The sequence below is a fragment of the Panthera uncia genome, chromosome B1 (assembly GCF_023721935.1).
Source record: "Panthera uncia isolate 11264 chromosome B1, Puncia_PCG_1.0, whole genome shotgun sequence".
NCBI lineage: Eukaryota > Metazoa > Chordata > Mammalia > Carnivora > Felidae > Panthera > Panthera uncia.
The window spans coordinates 1,943,371-1,958,113 of NC_064811.1; the positions used below are offsets into that span (position 1 = coordinate 1,943,371).

Consider the following 14,743-nt stretch of genomic DNA (forward strand, 5'->3'; position numbering starts at 1 on the left):
CCTCCTCCTCCTCCACCTCCTCCTCCTCTACCTCCTCCTCCTCCTCTTTCTCCTCCTCCTTCTCCTCCTCTTCTACCTCCTCCTCCTCTTCTACCTCCTCCTCCTCTTCTACCTCCTCCTCCTCTTCCTCCTCCTCCTCCTCCTCCTCCTCCTCCTCCTCTTCCTCCTCTTCTGATGCGTCTGCTCTTAGCTGTGTTGTGTGTGTCCGGGTCCATGTGTTTTCACACAGGAAATCAGTGCCTCGCATGTACATGCAAGGCTTTTGAAAGAATTTTGTCTAGTTCACGTTATCAGTCAAAATAAATGAGAACTCTTCAGTGTCCTCAAGGGGGGGAGGTGCTTTCCTTCTCTTTTTCACTCTCTTACTACTTCTCCAGAGAGTCAGTTTATTTCAGGACCCTTTAAAAAGGGCCCTTTCCTCCAGACCACCTAGCTTAGCGCCAGGCACTTACTGGGCCTTACCCTGCGCCTGATCATTGATTGGGTTTCCCTTCAGTTACGTCAGCACCGAGAGTGGGAAGCGCGCCCAACTCTGCGTCTTGTGCTTGCGTCTCCACGTAAAGTAGTTCTGTCTGATGGTTTCCTCATGTTGATGCTGCTGCCCTTGTATATGCTTTATTCCTTTTTATCCTTCTCATCTTGTTTGATGCCCTTAATACTTTGGGGTATCATTTGGCAGGTAGTCATTGAATTTTTTTTAATGTTGATTGTCTCAGCAGCATATAGCTGTTCAAGGAACCTAAGGAGTTAGCGGTAAACAGGACAAATACGGTCTCAGATTCTAACAGATTCTATTTGGCCGTTATTACTGTTTGCTTATTGTTGAGGCATAACTTAGAGAAATGCACAGAAATCTCAAGTGTACAGCTTGGTGAAATTTGATGTGTGTAACACCCTGTGTGAGCACCCAGGTCAAGGAGAGGACTTCACACTCCCCTCGAAGGAGGTGAACAAGAAACAACAAAGAGAAGTGTGGTGCAGGAAGCAGTGGGGTGATTAGATTGAGTGGTGGTTAGAACAGGTCTCTCTGAGAAAGGGAGGTCTCACCTGAGTCTGAATGACTGGAAGGAGCCGGCCATGCAGGGGTTGCAGCGGGCGGGGGGGGTGGGGGGGTGGGCAGCCTTCCAGCTTGAGGGGCAGCTGACATGAAATTCCTAGGATAGCCAGGGGTGTGCTCTGTGGGCTTGGAGAGTCAGAAGGCACCAGTGTGGTCTAAGCACAGGAGGCAACAGGGAGGGGGCAGTGAAGTTGGATGGTAGGGAGGGGCAGGTCCTGGAAAGCTATGTAAGCTCACATCAGGAGTTTGTTTTGTGTTCAGAGTACAGGAGAGAGTCATTGGAGGGCTGCAGACAGGAATGACACTATTTGGTTTTTAAAGAAGTTATTCTGGGTTTTGTATGGAATGAGTATTATGGGGCGCCTTGGTGGCTCAGTCGGTTAAGTGATTTCAGCTCAGGTCATGATCTCACGGTTCGTGGATCAAGGCCCACATCAGGCTCCGTGCTGATAGCATGGAGCCTGCTTGGAATTCTCTCTCTCTCTCTCTCTCTCTCTCTCTCTCTCTCTCTCTCTATCTTTCTCTCTCTCTCTCTTTCTCTTTCTCTCTCTCTCTCTCTCTCTCTAAATGAATTATAAACTCACACACACATATTTAAAAAAAAGAAAAAGTAATTGTAGGGGTGCCTGGAAGGCTCAGTCAGTGGAGCTCACGACACTTAATCACAGGGCCATGAGTTCAAGAGCCACGTAGGGTGTGGAGCCTACATTAAAAAAAAAAAAAAAAGTATGGGGTAAGGGAGAAAGCTGTCTTCCAAGCAGGAGGTGGTAGTAAGTTTTGCGTTTTATTTTGAAGGTAGGATACATAGGACTTGCTGATGGCTGGTGAGGAAGAGGTGGTAAGAAAAAAGAAAGGAATCAGGAAAACATTTAGACTTTTGGCTTGAGCAGTTTCCCATGTAAAAGCTGCAAGAGACCAAGTACAAGTCCCCAGGGGTAGAGTGCAGAAAGGAGACTTCCAGCACATCATGCGCAGGCCCTGGGGACTGAGCAAGCCCCCATCCACAGGTTGTCTAGAGCACGGTAAGCATCGGCTGTTACCAACCTGAATGCAGTGTGGGACCCTGGAACAGAGGACAGAAGTCGAAAGCCTAGAATTGCTTTCTAGTAACGCACTGGTGCTGGTGTCTGGTTTTAGGAGCACGGAGAGTGGAGTCAGTGAGGGGAGTGGGAAAGGCCTTGCCATGGCCTGGATGCTGGTAGTTGGACAGATGCCACAGGGAGCTTGAGCACACACTTGAGGCTGGTTCTCTCTTGTCAGGGAATAGTAAGTGGAGCCGCCTGCTGAGAATGCGCCCAGGGCATCGTGCAGGGGGTGTGAGGAGAGAGTGGGTGAGGGGATGGGCCGTCGCTGGGTTAATGTGAAGGGCGCGTCAGGTCAGGGTCAGGAATTCATAGTGAGACAACATAGCATGGTCTGGGTTTTTTTTTTTTTTTCCCCTCCCTCCAGCCTCTCTACTCATTTGAGCAGCATGAGTAGAAAGAGTGAAGGGTTGAACTTAACCAGGATTAGGGTTTTGTTGGGTGAAATGGTGGAGAGTTGAAGGTGTGAGCAAGGGACTGATTATAATGTTAAACCAAGGGTCTAAGTTGGGTGAGGGAGGTCAGGACTCAGGAAAGGTAAGGGATGGCAGAAAGGTGTTAGGGTCATGACAGCGTTGAAGAAAAGGGTGAGCTGGATGCTGGCGGGGGGGGGGGTGGTGTTTGGAGAACCCATGCTTGGCTCTGACACTGAAGAGGGGCGCAGTTCCTAGGAAAGAGCATGTCCAGGGCATGATTGTGGACAGGGGAGGCTGAGGTGAGTTGGATGACAGGGGCATTGGAGGAGAGGTGGTCAGGAAGCAGAGAAGTCAGGGTGTGGATGCAGCACCAAGGAAGCACACAAGGTCATTGGCCGGTGACTGCTGGCTGGAGCTAGATTCTGGGATCCAGACAGGTGGCTCCCGGCCCTCACTGGTCACCGCTAAGCTCAGCTCCTTACTGCACGTGTAAGTCATCTGGGATGCTATTGACACAAAGGGCCTCTCGCCCTGCGGTCTTCTTTTTGTGTTGTATTTGCTAAGCTTTAAGTTCCTTGATGGCAAGAACCATTTTTTCTATGTGTATAATCTCAATACCTAGAACAGCACCTGATACTTCTGTGTGTTGTGCTGTGTACACGTGCTGAGTTGTGATGTCGTGCATGTACATATGTGGTACCTGTATGTTGAATTGAGCTTCCTGCACATATGTCTGTGGATTTGGAAACTGGAAATAGATTGTTTGGTTTTTCAGATTGAGGGCCCGTGAGGGCAGGGAGCTTGTTTTATGCAATTTTTGCTTCCTCTGTGCCCAGCCAGCACACTCTGGGATGTTTGGTAGAGGCTGTCTGCATCTGTCTGTATCTCATCATCTGTATCTGTGCGTATCTGTCTGTGTCTTACATTCTGCATTGATGACAGAGTTCTGTGGCTTTGGTTCTGTTTCTTACTCAGAGCACCTGTCAGCTTTTCCCTCCTTCCTTGACTACCACAGAACACGATCTGTGACATTATTTCTCATGATACAGTAAATAGGGGCTCCTCCAGCAGCTCTTGGTTTTTGACGTTCTTTTATACCATTACCTTAAATGTGGTATGTTTGTTTGTTGCTTGCTTCCTGCAAGTGATAGTTCTATTTAGACTGTCCCTTGGCAATATATCTTTTCAGCTTTACATTGAGGCAGTGGAAAACTAGAAGAAAGTTTAGTATATTTTAATATATAATCATCCAGAAGCCCTCAGAGTATTTAAAATCAGGGGTGGATAATGATTCAGTGAGTTCACATTTTCACATTAAATGTTATTTATGAAGATATTTCCTTATAGGGTATATAAAAAATTATTGCGGTTTGGGAAAGCTATAAATCTGTATTGTTTCAGTAGTGACTTTATATGAAAGTCACTGTTCACCCAATTTAATCCTTTTGCCTAATTTAGGATTTTTTAAAAAAATTTAGGATTATTTGATAAAGGACAAATGTTTTAGGGTTCCTTTTTCAACTTTTAAAAAGTAATTTCAAAAAATCTATTTTGAAAACAAATCTGTTTTGAAGAAAATACTGAGAAGCACAAAGTACAACATGAAAATTGCTAATAATTCCATCACTAAGATAATTGTAATGAACATTTTGATGTATTTAATGTAGTCTTTTTCTATGTTTAGATACATATTTTCTCTTACAGAAAAAGGTTCCATTGCTTTCTAACCTTTTCACGATCAAAAATATATCAGGAACAATTTTATGTCCTTTCCTTTTTCTCAGCCTCTTGTGTTGAATGTGTGCAGGGAATTCTGTCGTGAGGTGGGCCAGTGTGTTCAGTCAGTTCTCCACTGTCTAAAATGTCAACATCACCCGTTTTCCCGTCTGTCATTCATGATAGCATGAACATTCCTATGAATAATTCTTTGGACATGTCTTGATTATTTCTTTAGAAAAGATTGTCAAAGCAATAGAATGTTCAAAGATTTAAGCTTTAGTACTGTTTAAATTACTTTCTAGAAAGAATGTAGCAGTTTATGCTCCAAGTAGCAATATATGAGAATATCCACTTACTTTTCCAGGACTGGATGAAAACAAACAAACGGGTCTATGTGATAGTTACCTGTGCCTTCCCAAGGAACAGAAAAGAAATAGTGTCTCACTGTTGTAATTTGCTTCTAATTAGGCTTTCTGCGAAGAGTTGGAATCAATGATACAGGAACAATTTAAGAAGGGGAAGAATCCCACAGGCCTGTTGGCATTACAGCAGATTGCAGATTTTATGACCACGAACGTACCGAATGTCTACCCTGCAGCTCCGCAAGGAGGGATGGCTGCCTTAAACATGAGTGAGTAGCTCCTGACTCTGCATATATGTTCTGTTGTTTTGTAGGTTAAATTTTCTGACAGTTTTGGGGCGCCTGCATGGCTCAGTCAGTTAAGCATCCGACTCTCGATCTCAGCTCAAGTCTTGATCTCAGGGTCGTGAGGTCAATTCCCACATTGGGCTCCACGCTGGGTAGGAAGCCTACTTAAAAAAAAAAATTCCTGACAGATTCTTAGGTGAAATAGATCAGTATACAGTGTAATACATAGAATTGAGATTTTTGAAAATTAACATTTTGGTTACAGTAAAAAAATCGTCTGTAAGTCTGAAAATGTCTTGAGTGTAGAGGCCTCCTTTTTTATGAGCCATTAACTGTTATTTCTCAGGCAGATGACATTTTAGGTGGCTTCTCACACCTTTTGTGAACTAAAATTAATCAGAAACTGCTTGTGAAGTAGCACATCAATTTTGCCTGAACTTCATTCAGGCAAACATTTCTTATCCACCGTTCCTTATTGCTGCTTGTAAATGGGCGAGAAACAGAGAAATTCCGAAAGAAAGCCAGGGGGAGATTGTTGGATGGGTGAATGTGAGCAAAGAACGGGTAGCTGTGCAAAGGTGGAGGGGCTTTGCCATCGCTGTTGAATTTGTAAACGTTCACATGACGGGGTGAACCTAGGGCAGCTTGAGTACTGTGTACTGACCTACTGTGTACTTCTCTGGACCAGTGTCTGCCGGTTCTAATTGGATAGTCAGGTTCTTTTTTTTTCAAATTTTTTTTCCCTAACGTTTATTAATTTTTGAGAGGCAGAGACAGAGCGTGAGCAGGGGAGGTGCAGAGAGTGAGGGAGACACAGAATCTGAAGCAGTCTTCAGGCTCTGAGCTGTCAGACGGAGTCCGACTTGGAACTTGATGAGATCATGACCTGAGCCGAAGTCGCATGCTTAACCGACTGAGACACCCAGGTGCCCCTGGATAGTTAGCTTCTGATGGGCCAACGTAAGACAGTGGTTTCTGTTAGGTCACCTGGTGTTTGCAGTTTGCCTGTCAGTTCCATAGTATTCTTAGAAGTTGACTGACACCCGCCAGAGTGATGCATCCATTAATGTCCAGAGAGTGATGAAAATAACATTTAATTCACTAACTCAAACTTTTACCCTGAAGTCGAACGGTAGTCGGTTTTTCTTGTTTTCACATGGATTTTTAATGGAATCCTGTGCTGTCTGATACGGATTAGGTAATAAAAGGGTGGTGTAATGTATTTACTTACTTGCATATTGTCTTCTAGTCAGAGAAAAGGAAATTTTATTTCAATAATGCCACACCATGAAAAGAAAGGAAGAAAGCTAATTAGTTTCAATTATATCTAATGATATATTTCTTAAAAACACAAATTTAAAAACAAATTATTACAGCCTTTGTTGTAAAATATATAGAAATAGCATAGAATAAATGATCTATAACTTATAAAGGATTTTAAGGTGAATACTTTTATAACTCCTACCCAGGTTAATAATAGAACGTTGTTGATCACTTGGCCTATTTCCTATCATCCTCTCAGAAGGAACCCACCATCTTTTAAGAATTACTTATTTATTTATTTATGTTAATTTATTTATTTTGAGGCGGGGGAGGAGGGGCAGAGAGAGAGGGAGAGAGAATCCCAAGCAGGCTCTGCCCTGTCAGCGTGGAGCTTGACGAGGGGCTCAAACTCGCAAACCGCAAGATCATGACCTGAGCCAAAATCAAATGTTGGACACTCAGCCGACTGAGCCACCCAGGCGCCCCTAAAAGATTTTACTTTTAAGTAATCTCTCTAGCCAACGTGGGGTTCGAACTCACAACCCTGAGATCAAGAATTGTACTGTGAGTACAGCTGGTCACCCCAGGAACCTCCATTTTGGCTTGTAACCACTGCCTTGGTTTTTCTTCATGGTTTCGTCAATCAAATGGTCATCCCTAAATATTTTGGTTTGGTTTTTGTCTGTTAAAAAAAAATGTTTTTTAATGTTTATTTTTGAGAGAGAGAGGGAGACAGAGTGTGAACAGGGGAGGGACAGAGAGAGACAGAGAGATACAGAATCTGAACCAGGCTCCAGGCTCCAAGCTTTCAGCACAGAGCCCAATGTGGGGGCTTGAACTCAAGAACTGTGAGATCATGACCTGAGCCGAAGTTGGACACTCAACCTACTGAGTCACTCAGTCGCCCCTTTTCTCCTTACATTTAAAGAAAATGGGTTTGTGGACCTGTAGAGTTTTTTGGCTGAATTTTGCTGATTCCATCTCCATGGTGCTGCTAACATGTTTTTTTGTCTTCTGTATTTACAGTAAGTTGGTAGTTGGATCTAGATGCTTGAGTGTGTTTGGATTCAGTTTTTTGGCAAAGCCTACTTTGTAGGTAGTACTGTGTTCTATCAGGAGTAGGCACGTAGTCTGGTTGTTTCTTTTTTGTGTTAACAGCCACTGATGCTCAATAAATAGATCTATTAATTTAATAAAGGTTCCAAGATGGTGATGTTTTAATTCTATCATTCCTTCCTTTATACTCATTAGTTAAAATATTTCTATAAAGAGAAACTTCCCTGGGAAATGGGGCATGGCTGGAAAGGGGCCACGCCCTTCCCCATCCCTCATTTCATGTTCAAGGGGAGCCTCTTGCTGAACTACTTGTAAATGATCTGTTTCTGGGTCGGGGTTTCAGACGTAACAGCACTTTCCTGGCTGTGATCTACTGACCATCAGGCATGCACGCAAAAAAGGAGCTTCCCTTCAACAACTGTTTTTGGTTACCCAGTGTGGTCTAAAGCCCTTTTCAAAATAAGAAGTTAGTTTCCTATCATTCTTAAATGACCAATTATTTTTTAGTATTCTTTTGAATTTATAGATTTAAATATATTTAATGTGTTTCAGAATGTTACAGTTACCTGTTGTGATGCTAACATTGTCCCATCTTTGATCAGCGGACGTCCCTCCAGGTTGACTTCTGAGCCTAGTGCTTTGACAGTTTCCAGGCCATCCCCCATGAGGAAATGTTCCAGGTTTCCCTAGTACATTTCCTGCCCCAGGTCTGGAATCGGCCATATTGCTAAGAAATCTTTATTTCTTTTTGTGGGAAATGGAAATTAGGTACCAGGGATGCTCTTTGCTAATGGATTAGTTATTCTTTTCTAGGCCTTTTTAGTGGGCAGAACTAGGAAATATATATTATCTTGTGAATTATATGGCATATAGGAATTTTAAGTATATTGGAATTATACTCCTAATTCCAATCAAAATTCAGGGCTAAGGGGTTTTTACTGGACCTTTTCTATCTAACATTTATTCTCCTTTCTTCCACAACAAGAATTCTGGCCTTTAAGGACAACCAGGAATAACAAAACCAGAATATTATGTAATTACTCATTTGTTTTCCCATATATCACACAAAAGTAACCATACTCTACCAACAGTCTATTCTCTTCATGATTTAAAATAGTCTATGTTGTCAGAGTATGTAACCATTACACGTTATGATCTCCCTCTTATAATGTTCAGTTAGTATTATAATTAATACATAATAAATATATATTAATTCTCACCACCAACCTCTGTATCCGTGTATCCCTCAGTCGTTTTGGTTGTCTGAAGTGCCTTCTGTAGTAGAGTTCTCAGAAAAGACTTGTGGAAACAATACTCTCTGAGTTCTTGCCTGCTGTCGTCTCTGTATGTCAATATTAATTGAGTTTGGTTTGTTAGGGTGTAAAACACTAGACTCACATTTTCTAGGTGTATCTTAAAGAGATAATTAATTTTTTTTCCGTCTCAAAGCATTGCTATTATAATTGAAGATACTCTTCCATATAAGTGACTTGGTCTCTTTTCCTGGATGTTCAAAGTACTTTTTTCTTTATAGAGTCCATCAGTTTTATCAGAATATGTCTTAGTGTTGTTGGTCATTGTGGCTTAATTTTCTCAGATGATGCGCTCTTCCAGATCTTTTGTATTTTATCAATATTTTGTATTTTAGCAGTATTTATTCTGTTTCCTGTTGTTTCCTACTTCGGGGATTCCTGTTATATGCATGTTGGAGTTTCTTTGTCTTTCACTGTTGCTTGTTCTCAAATCCTTTTTATTGCTTCATTTCTTTATGATTTAAAAAATTTTTCCATTTCATGTTCTTTTCTCTTTTAGTTTAGTGCGTATGTATGTATTTATTTAGAAGATTTTGTTTTATTTTTAAATTTTAGTATATGTGCTTGCCAAAGCAAGCACTATTTTATTTTTTAATTAATTAATCTAAAAAATTTATTTATATTTGAGAGAGCAAGCGAGTGTGGGTAAGGGGCAGAGAGAGAGGGAGAGAGAATCCCAACTAGGCTCTGCACCGTCAGTGCAGAGCCCAACAATGAGGCTCAAACTCACAAACTGCGAGATCATGACCTGAAGCGAAATCAAGTCAGACGTTTAACTGACTGAGCCACCCAGGCTCCTCTAGATTTTATTTTTAAATAATGTCTACACCCAGCATCATCAGGCTCAAACTTAACAACCCCAGGATCAAAAGTTGCATGCTATACCACCTGAATTAGCCAGGTGCCCCCTAGCTTAGTATTTATTTTTAAAATTATTTTTTCATTCATATCTAATTCCTTTTATGTTCTAATTCCTTTTATGTTCCTTCGTGAATTTTTCTAATTAAACGTTTTTTCATATCTTCTATTATTAATACTTTTCTTTGCCTTTCTTTACTGTTTATGAAGCAGTAGGTTATCGTTTTCATCTGTTTTGCATACATATCTTTCTTGTGTGATTTCATTATCTGTAGGGATGTGATTCTGCGCTTCTTTCTTAAAATAATTTTTGGGTGGTATTTGATCATGGTATGTTTTTGTTCACTTTTACACGAAACTTGGTTTTCTTGGAGATTCCTGGTTTAGGCAGGCTTTTCTAATGTCATGGCTCTAGAGCTCCCTCTTCTGTTTTTTTTCAAAGTGGTAAAAAAATATGGCAGTTTGTTGAATGAAGTTGGGTCCTGTTTCCCTTCCTTGCTTTTATCTGGACTCTTCTGTTTTCTTTATAGTTCTGTGCTAGTCAGTTTGGGTTTGAATTACCATATATTTCTTAGTGTGAGGCTTTGTCCTAAAAGACAATTTTAAATGGTTAGTTTGGAGAATTTTTAAGGATTTAAGTGTGCAGAACTCCTCTTGGTTCTAGCTGCTGTTCTCAAATTGGCCCTCTGAGCTTTGTAGTGAGTTCCTGATGGTTCTTTTGAGGGTCTTAGGTTCAACCAATGGTCCATGGTTCCTTCTGCTTCCTCCTACATGTATGCTGATATACACTGTTGTCTTTGTCAACCCTACCCAGTTATATTTTCAGTTTTGTGAGTCTGTCTACCTCATTACCTAGTGTTGTTGTAGATATCATTCTTAGGTTTTTGGCTTTGATATCTTAGTTGCTGTAGTTAACTTTTTGGGGAGGGTTGGAATAGAGATTTAGTAAGACTCGAAAACTGTACCGTCACTGCTACCATCTTCTGAAAATCTTCTGAAAAACAATTTTTAAGAATTGAAGATCTAGGGGGTACCTGGCTGGCTCAGTTGGAAGAGCATGCAACTCTGATCTCAGGGTAATGAGTTTGAGCCTCGAGCCCGACGCTTGGTGTAGAGATTACTAAAATAAATAAAACTTAAAAAAAAGAATTAAAGATCTAAAGTAGGTGATTGACCTATGTTAAATCAAGATGATAGGTGGTTTTTGGTATTGTTCTCTATATTTTTCTGTATGCTTAAGATAGTTTATGATTAACAAGATTCAAATCTAGCAACATGTAATGAGGAGTCGTGCAAATACTTCTTTTTCCTTCCTTTCCAGTGTGTATGTCTTTGTTTTTTTTCCTTTTTCTTGCCTTATTGTGTTAGTTAGGATCCCTACCTAGTATAGTATTCAATAAGAATGCCAGAGTATACATCCTTACGTAGTTCCTGGCCTTGGGAGAAAAACATTCAGTCTTTCATCATTACGTTTGATATTAGTGGTGGATTTTTGTAACTGTCCCTTATTAAGTTGAAGACAGTACCTTCTATTACCAATCTGCGGAGAGTTTTGGGTGATGAATTTTATGAACTGCTTTTTCTGTATCTATTAAAATGATCCCATACTTTTTCTTCTTCAGTATAGTGAATTACATTGATTGGTTTTTGAATGCGGAACCAATCTTGTGTGGCTGAGATAATCCCCCTCATGATGTATTATTCTTTGAATTTTTAAAAAATGTTTATTTTTGAGAGATAGAGCATGAGTGAGGGAGGGGCAGAGAGAGGGAGACACAGAATCTGAAGCAGACTCCAGGCTCTGAGCTGTCCGCACAGAGCCTGACATGGGGCTCGAACTCACGAACCGTGAGATCATGACCTGAGCTGAAGTTGGATGCTTAACTGACTGAGCCACCCAGGTGCCCCTATTCTTTGTATTTATTGCTGGATTATTTGCTCAAAGTTTGTTAAGTAATTTTAGTCTGTGGTCATGAGAGATACTGGTCTGTTTTTTCTTATAATGTCATGTAACAAAATATCTTTGTATGGTTTTGGTATCAAGATAATGCTGGGCCTGATAGAATGAATTGGAAAGTGTTCTGGAAGGGTTTGTGTAGAATTTTTGAGAAGAGTTTGTATAGAATTGGTATTACTTCTGACTTAAATGTGTGGTAGAATTCATGGTGATGTCATCTGGGCCTGGAGTTTCGTTTATGGAAATGTTTTTAACTGCAAATTCAGCTTAACGGAAACAAGGGTATTCAGGATGTCTGTTTCTTCTGGAGTGAGCTTTTGATAGCTTGTGTGTTTCAAGGATTCTGTCTTTTTCATGTAAGTTAAAACATATGCTGATATAATTAGTTGTTCATATTATCCTGTTATTATCCGTTTAATGTCTGTAGGATATGTAGTTATGTCCCTTCTCTACTGCTTCATAGTGTAATTTCTACCTCCACTGTGTTTTTTTTTTTTGGAGTCTCCCTAGAGGTGTATTTTATTTTACTTCATTACATTTTTCATTTTCTTTTATTTCATTAGTTTATTTTTAATCTTCTCAAGATTAAGTCAGTTTTCCTCTATTTTTCTGTTTGATATCTCCTTTTTTCTTTATTACTAATTTTTTCTTCTTGTTTTTGGATTTCGTTTTCTCTTTTTTTAGTAAGGTGAAACTAGATCATTTAAAAAAAAACTTTCTTCTTTTCTAATATATATGTTTTCTACTGTAAATTTCCTGCTAAGAATTGCTTGACTGTATCCCATAAATTTTGCTACCATTTTGTTCTTGATTTCTAACTTAGCTGTATTAATGTTGGGGAACATGATCTTTATGAAATAATCTTTGAAGTTTTCAAGACTGACTTGTAGCCTTGTGTGGAAGATTCATGTCTCAGGATTATTATTATTTTATATTTGATAAGAAATAGTAAGTCTTTGAGTTTGTTTATCTTCTATTTCAGGTCTTGGTATGGTGACTCCTGTGAATGATCTGAGAGGGTCTGATTCAATCGCCTATGACAAAGGGGAGAAATTATTGCGGTGTAAGTTGGCAGCATTTTACCGACTTGCAGATCTGTTTGGATGGTCTCAGCTTATCTATAATCACATCACAGTGAGTATTAAGTGGGGTAGTAACTGAGTGGTAAATGGAATGTTATGTGTCTGACATCACTGCTTCCCATTTAGGAGAAGAGGAGAGTCGACTGAAGTAAATCTTAGAACACTTTCTTTCTGATTCCTGATTGCAGAGTATTATAATCTGAGAATTACCCACTTTGAATTAAAAATTATGAGAATAGTAGTTCTTTAAAACTCCTTTCTTGCATGCTAATCTAATAACTGTTGACCAAAGTGCAGTGGTCCTCCATTACATAGGGTTTTGCTTTCCACGGTCTCCGTTACTGTAGTCAACCAGCCCAGAAGCAGGTGATCCTCCTGGCGTATCGTCAGGTCAGCAGCAACCTCATGCTGCATCACCTCCCGCATCACTCACCTCACTTGGTGTCCACGTGTCGGCACTTCATCATCTGTCATCATTGCAAGAAGGGTGAGTACAGGACAGAAGACATTTTGAGAGAGCGAGGGAGACCACATTCTTGCAACTTTCATTACAGTGTATGTTACACTTGTTCTAGTTTATTATTAGTTGTGTTGTGAACCTCTTACTGTGCCCAATTTATAAATTAAACTTTATCGTAGGTATGTAAGTGTAGGAAAAAACAGTGTATGTAGAGTTTAGTATTGTCTGCTGTCCGCAGTTTCAGGCATCATGAGGGTCTTGGAACGTCTCTCCCATGGATAAGGAGGAGCTATGTATAGGCAGTTCCCAAAATTCTTTATATGCCTAAAAACCTAAGAATGAAGGTATTTTTTTCCTACTCTGACCAAAGCCTTCTATTTCTCATAGTTATTTATTTCTTCAGCTACTCCAGTTTTAGCTATTTTTCAACATGATCAGGACTTCTGTTTTCTTCAGTTGATTTTGCAGTAAATATTTATTGCATGTCTCTTGTAAATATTTATTCAGTACAAGCCTTGTTCTAAGTCTGGGGTCATATCAGTGAATGCGACAAGTCCTGCCTCTGTGGATCTTCCTTCCTGCATCCCTGTCTACTGGCCCACATTCATTCCCTCTTTGGTCCAGCTTGGATTTCCTGGTGCTACATCATTTCGGTAACGCTCTTTGCCAATGCTGTCCTCTCCCTCCTGCACCCAAACAGCTAATCCTGCTGCAGAGAGTCTCAACAGGGCCCACAGGCCTTCTCTGTAGGTTACAGACCCATGACACTGCCTGGCACCGTAGGACGTCTCACTTAGGAGCTCACTCACTAGTGCCTCTCTACTCTCTCTACTACTGTCTTTGGAACTCCTGACCTCTTTTCTTTTTAAAAAAAAATTTTTTTTTAATGTTTATTTATAATTTTTGAGAGAGACAGAGGCAGGATGCGAGTGGGTTAGGGGCAGAGAGAGAGGGAGACACAGAATCCGAAGCAGGCTCCAGGCTCCGAGCTGTCAGCACAGAGCCTGACGCGGGGCTTGAACTCATGAGCTGTGAGATCATGACCCGAGCCGAAGTCGGACACTCAACCGATTGAGCCACCCAGGCGCCCCTGACCTCTTTTCTCTTATCAAATGACCACAGTGTGTCACAGAGAAAAGGGGAACGCCTGGCTGATGTTTGTACCCATTCTGTGCTCCTGAGCACCTCCTTCCTACCTGCAGCCAAACTTTGTTTCCCAGTTGGAATTTCATCTCTCTTGCCTTCTTAGATTCCTAATACACCATCAGCCTTCTATTTTTTTCTTTGCTTTTCCAAAGAGATAATCTTTCCTTGACTCTTAAACTGTTCCAGTCTGTTTCTTCATTTATTTTCCTTTGTTGAATATTTCAAATTTTTAGTACAGTGCCTACCAATAGTAATAAGTGTACTTCACAGGGATGTCTGAAGAGGAAGTTGTAATCCTGCCGATACTCTTATCTTCTTCAGGCAACTGGCGTTAACAGCTGTTTGAATTGTTTTACCCTTTTCTCTATACCCAGCACACGTGTGGGTGGTGTGCACATGTGGACTTGTAAGGGGTGCTGGGTTCAGTTCCAGCGTGGATTCCAGGGTGGCAGTCTGGAACCCACCTTTGTGACCAGTGCACTGTGTTTGTGGCATGTGATGTGGATCTTTCCAGAGACACCGAGTTATTCTCCCCTCCATCTCTTCCCCCTGTTGCCCTTAAAGTTCGCTTTTCAAAACGGAGACCTGGCCCTGTTGTATCCACACTGTCGTGCCTGTAGGACGCTGCCTCCACCCGAGTGCCCCTGCTTTATTTCCCCCGAAGCAGTTCCCACCATCCATACTT

At 41.0% G+C, this 14,743-nt stretch overlaps 1 protein-coding gene across 7 annotated transcripts in view; it reads left to right on the forward strand.

Annotated features, from left to right (window-relative positions):
- The window catches only part of ADD1 (adducin 1), an 87,191-nt gene that overhangs the window by 41,872 nt on the left and 30,576 nt on the right, over nt 1-14,743 (forward strand). For all 7 annotated transcript variants that reach the window (XM_049630199.1, XM_049630200.1, XM_049630201.1 and 4 more), the window contains exons 3-4: nt 4,743-4,905; nt 12,353-12,504. In XM_049630199.1, coding sequence (XP_049486156.1) covers nt 4,743-4,905; nt 12,353-12,504 — 315 coding nt within the window. The remainder of the gene's footprint in view (nt 1-4,742; nt 4,906-12,352; nt 12,505-14,743) is intronic.